Source organism: Euprymna scolopes, chromosome 24 (assembly GCF_053919585.1).
Source record: "Euprymna scolopes isolate OS-2025 chromosome 24, ASM5391958v1, whole genome shotgun sequence".
Taxonomy (NCBI): domain Eukaryota; kingdom Metazoa; phylum Mollusca; class Cephalopoda; order Sepiida; family Sepiolidae; genus Euprymna; species Euprymna scolopes.
In genome coordinates, this window is record NC_136505.1 from 15105422 (window position 1) to 15111476 (window position 6055).

Here is a 6055-nt window from a genome sequence, read left to right on the forward strand (position 1 = left end):
GATATTAATGGTGTGAAACTCCAAGAAAACAATCCTACATACATCAAAAGCAGAGGTGCATCATTGAAAAAGCGCATTAAGAATAGTAGTGACTTTGTAGAAAAACAAATTTTGGAGCACAAATGGTTGCTCGTTTTCATTGTACCACTCCCGTCTTTGGAACTTTTCAACACTTTGAGTTAAAAATATAGGAGGCTTAACTTTTGGAACAACCCTCATATTTCCTTTTGGTATACTTTTTCTTTTTTACTTTCTCACACATGAGGGGGCAACTTCTACAATTAGATTTAAAGTAATTGTAAAAGGACTTTCACTAAGAATTTCTTTGAATTAGTTAAATATATGTATATATATATTATATAACTTGTTTACAATAAACATATTGCTTACAATAAAATAAGTTAAAATATGTAAAAAATTCAGTAAATAAAAAAATTATATATATATAATGAATGCACTTTTTTTTTCATAAATAAATATGTGATAAGCTAATAGCTTTCTTTTAACACCAAAAGTTAGGATGAACGTGCCTTAAAAAGTTTTCACAGAGAAAAACAAAACAAAAACAATTATTATAAGAAGAAATTAAAAAACATTTTTTTTACCTGACCCAAAATACAATGAATATGGTTTCAAGAAAAACAAAACAAATAACATTAAAATAATGTTGAAGGAAAAAGTTTCCTTTTTTGCTCTGTGTGTTTCCTACAAAATTAAAAAAAAATTGTTGAGTTCATTTTGTTCTTATACTAGAAGTTTTGCATCATTTTGGGAATTTACTTTCTATTAGTTCGGGCCAAGAAAGTGACATGCATGCCACTCAGCAATATGTAAGTTTGGCCTGACACTACATGAATGCCACTTGCCAGTTTTCCTTCTGCAGCTTTACAATTTAGATTTCGCCAGACCAGCTTTGTCTTTGATCGCATCCTGAAAGTTTTTGGGCTATCATTTCATGTACTCTGATGAACTGCGCCTTCGTCTTTCACCCAACAAAAGTTTTGTATTGTTCGTGCAGTGTTGTTATTCTGTTTGAACGCACGAAGCATAAGTAGTCTAATCAAACTATGATGCTTGTGTGTTTGGCCAACGTTCAGTATTGATAATCAGTTTACGACATGTCAGCATGACAGCAACCATGATAAACCAGTTCTTGTTGAGCCGTCCCCATAAATAATCAAATTCTACCCAATTTACACCATTAATGATTGCTAAACTACAACCTTGCATTCATTAACTCTTTTCCTCGAATGGTCTTCGGGCCTTGATAACTGGTGACTCCCTTGTAAAAAAAACAAAAAAACTACAGGAGTTAATTTCTATGGCTTCAATTGCTTCAGTCATAAACGCTGCAAATATTGCAAAACTTCTCATCTTTGTGTATATATATGTGTGTGTGTGTGTGTGTATAAGTGTGTGTGTGTATATATATATATATATATATATATATATATATGTGCATATAAATTGAATAAACAGATAAAACTGTTTTTTAGAACATGTTTAAAATGAAAAATATTTTATCAAAAAAAGGAAGAAAAATATGATTCAATTTCTTTTTTTTTTTTTTTTTAAATTAAAATTTTTCTGATATATTTCCTATCATAACAGCTCCATCTTCAGAGAGTGAAAGAGTTCTATTGCTTGTTTTTTTTTTTTGTTTTTTTTTGTAGTAAAATCCTTGCCTTGTTAAGTCCAAGGCTTGCTGTTGTTGTTATTATATATATAAATTCGATGACAAATCTTTCAGAAATTTAGAGTTTTCAAACCCATATCCTCAGATTTTGTTTTAACTTGCACGATAAATGGACGTCAAGTAAACTAAAAAGATTCAGAAAATTTGAGCATGCAACTTCAAGTGTTTGTCAACTTCATCTCACATACTTAAACTAGTTACTTCCCCTAGGAAGGTATTTCTGAACGGTTAAAAAAAAAAAAAAAGACGTAAATTTGAACAAACATCATAAACAGAACAAGAACGGTTTATCATTCTTAGTCCAGATGTCATTCATGTCCTCAGATGAATGCCCGAAAGAAAAAAGCTTGCTACCATATTGGCGACATCATTTTTTTTTTTTTGGGTTCCATCTTAGTGCACATTTGAGAAATTCCAAAATCTGATAAAATCATGTAGAAGACTTAATTTCTGATGCCATTTCTTCGGGTTGAAAAAATCGAGTGTCATCATGTTCCAAACAGAAAATATTCAAGAAAATGTAATTATTTAAATGTCACTCGAGTGACGTCTCGCATGATTTATGCAAAACGGAAAATGCTCTAAATTGACAACCACTTGAAAGTACATGCTCAAATTTTCAGGTTTTCTTACTTTTTATGATGTCCATCTGTTGTACAAGTTACAACATATATTGAGTATAGCATATATATATATATATATATATATATATATATATATATATATATATATATATATATATATGTATATATTAGTGATTCAACTATTTTTCCAGATTCCAATACAATTACAGATTTCGATTTTAAAATAACTTAAAAAAATTAGAATTTAATTTGGTGGAGTAGTATTTAACAGTCTTCATCTACTTTTAACCATATATATATATATATATATATATAAAAGATCTGTGTCTAAATTTGTTCCCTATGGACTCTAAGATGGCTGGGCTGATTTTTATGAAATTTCACACAAAAGTGCTTTATGTGCCTGGCAGTGTTCTTAGGTTTTATATCAGAATGTCTTCGATAAATATCGATAATCCAAATGATCCAATGAAAGAAGGGACAGACGATTTTGACCAAAGTTAACACCTTACACAGCCTAACATCACAAGTATATTTGAGAAGTTTTATTACCATACAGGCCGAAAGGCCTGACACATAAAATCAAGAGTAGATTCTTTGATATGACAGGCACGCTCAAAATGAATGTTTCTGTTTAGAGCACACTTGCACCGTGATACTTGATTTTTTTTTATTTTAAACTTTCATTTATTTTATTATAAATACCATTTTTATATAAAATCCACAGTAGGTTCTCTATTGTGTAGTGTAGATTATTACAATGTATTGTGGACTAAGTCACTGTGGGGAGGAATGTGAAGCTTCATCCTGGTGCACCACAATGGGGTCCTGACTAGAGCAGGCAGTCAATCGATTTGATTGAAAAATAGGCAATTTCACTGGTTTTGATGACAATAAAATATGGGAGTGCGAAAAGTTCGGGTAACGTCGAATCTTCCTGCTAGTATTGTTTTATGAATCTTCTTTCTTATTTCTTCCCCATTTGAATATATATGTGTGCGCTTACCTATATATTTGGGTATAAGTGCTTCAAATGCGTTTTTCATTTCCATTAATAATGTCTTATCGATTTACGACAGTCAAAACATGTTAGTAAAACTTTTTTGTTTTTATTTTCTTTTATTTACTTAATCTACATCACAACGGAACCTTTTCTTTTATTTACTTATCTACATCACAACAGAAACTTGTCTTCTATTTACTTATCTACATCACAACAGAACCTTTTCTTTTATTTACTTATCTACATCACAACAGAACCTTTTCTTTTATTTACTTATCTACATCACAACAGAACCTTTTCTTTTATTTACTTATCTACATCACAACAGAAACTTGTCTTCTATTTACTTATCTACATCACAACAGAAACTTGTCTTCTATTTACTTATCTACATCACAACAGAAACTTGTCTTTTATTTACTTATCTACATCAAAACAGAAACTTGTCTTCTATTTACTTATCTACATCACAACAGAACCTTTTCTTTTATTTACTTATCTACATCACAACAGAACCTTTTCTTTTATTTACTTATCTACATCACAACAGAACCTTTTCTTTTATTTACTTATCTACATCACAACAGAACTTTTTCTTTTATTTACTTATCTACATCACAACAGAACCTTTTCTTTTATTTACTTATCTACATCACAATAGAACCGTTTCTTTTATTTACTTATCTACATCACAACAGAAGCTTGTCTTTTATTTACTTATCTACATCACAACAGAACCTTTTCTTTTATTTACTTATCTACATCACAACAGAAGCTTGTCTTTTATTTACTTATCTACATCACAACAGAAGCTTGTCTTTTATTTACTTATCTACATCACAACAGAACCTTTTCTTTTATTTACTTATTTACATCACAACAGAAACTTGTCTTCTATTTACTTATCTACATCAAAACAGAACCTTTTCTTTTATTTACTTATCTACATCACAACAGAACCTTTTCTTTTATTTACTTATCTACATCAAAACAGAAACTTGTCTTTTATTTACATATCTATATCACAACAGAAACGTGTCTTCTATTTACTTATCTACATCACAACAGAAGCTTGTCTTCTATTTACTTATCTACATCACAAGAGAACCTTTTCTTTTATTTACTTATCTACATCACAAGAGAACCTTTTCTTTTATTTACTTATCTACATCACAACAGAACCTTTTCTTTTATTTACTTATCTACATCACAACAGAAACTTGTCTTCTATTTACTTATCTACATCACAACAGAACCTTTTCTTTTATTTACTTATCTACATCACAACAGAAGCTTGTCTTTTATTTACTTATCTACATCACAACAGAACCTTTTCTTTTATTTACTTATCTACATCACAACAGAACCTTTTCTTTTATTTACTTATCTACATCACAACAGAAACTTGTCTTCTATTTACTTATCTACATCACAACAGAACCTTTTCTTTTATTTACTTATCTACATCACAACAGAAGCTTGTCTTTTATTTACTTATCTACATCACAACAGAACCTTTTCTTTTATTTACTTATTTACATCACAACAGAAACTTGTCTTCTATTTACTTATCTACATCAAAACAGAACCTTTTCTTTTATTTACTTATCTACATCACAACAGAACCTTTTCTTTTATTTACTTATCTACATAAAAACAGAAACTTGTCTTTTATTTACATATCTACATCACAACAGAAACTTGTCTTCTATTTACTTATCTACATCACAACAGCAACTTTTCTTTTATTTACTTATTTACATCACAACAGAAACTTGTCTTTTATTTACTTATTTATATCACAACAGAAACTTGTCTTCTATTTACTTATCTACATCAAAACAGAAACTTGTCTTTTATTTACATATCTACATCACAACAGAACCTTTTCTTTTATATACTTATCTACATCACAATAGAACCTTTTCTTTTATTTACTTATCTACATCACAACAGAAGCTTGTCTTTTATTTACTTATCTACATCACAACAAAAACTTGTCTTCTATTTACTTATCTACATCACAACAGAACCTTTTCTTTTATTTACTTATCTACATCACAACAGAACCTTTTCTTTTATTTACTTATCTACATCACAACAGAAACTTGTCTTCTATTTACTTATCTACATCACAACAGAACCTTTTCTTTTATTTACTTATTTACATCACAACAGAAACTTGTCTTCTATTTACTTATCTACATCAAAACAGAACCTTTTCTTTTATTTACTTATCTACATCACAACAGAACCTTTTCTTTTATTTACTTATCTACATCAAAACAGAAACTTGTCTTTTATTTACATATCTACATCACAACAGAAACTTGTCTTCTATTTACTTATCTACATCAAAACAGAACCTTTTCTTTTATTTACTTATCTACATCACAACAGAACCTTTTCTTTTATTTACTTATCTACATCAAAACAGAAACTTGTCTTTTATTTACATATCTACATCACAACAGAAACTTGTCTTCTATTTACTTATCTACATCACAACAGAAACTTGTCTTCTATTTACTTATCTACATCACAACAGAACCTTTTCTTTTATTTACTTATCTACATCACAACAGATGCTTGTCTTTTATTTACTTATTTACATCACAACAGAAACTTGTCTTCTATTTACTTATCTACATCAAAACAGAAACTTGTATTTTATTTACATATCTACATCACAACAGAAACTTTTCTTTTATTTACTTATCTACATCACAAGAGAACCTTTTCTTTTATTTACTTATCTACATCACAACAGAA

General features: G+C 29.0%; 1 protein-coding gene across 1 annotated transcript in view; it reads left to right on the forward strand.

Annotated features, from left to right (window-relative positions):
* LOC145246601 (uncharacterized) overlaps positions 1 to 133 on the forward strand; it is a 172671-nt gene extending 172538 nt beyond the window's left edge. The window contains exon 8 of the mRNA XM_080108263.1: positions 2 to 133. Coding sequence (XP_079964389.1) covers positions 2 to 8 — 7 coding nt within the window. The 3' untranslated portion in view covers positions 9 to 133. The remainder of the gene's footprint in view (position 1) is intronic.
* The last annotated feature ends 5922 nt before the right edge of the window (positions 134 to 6055 follow it).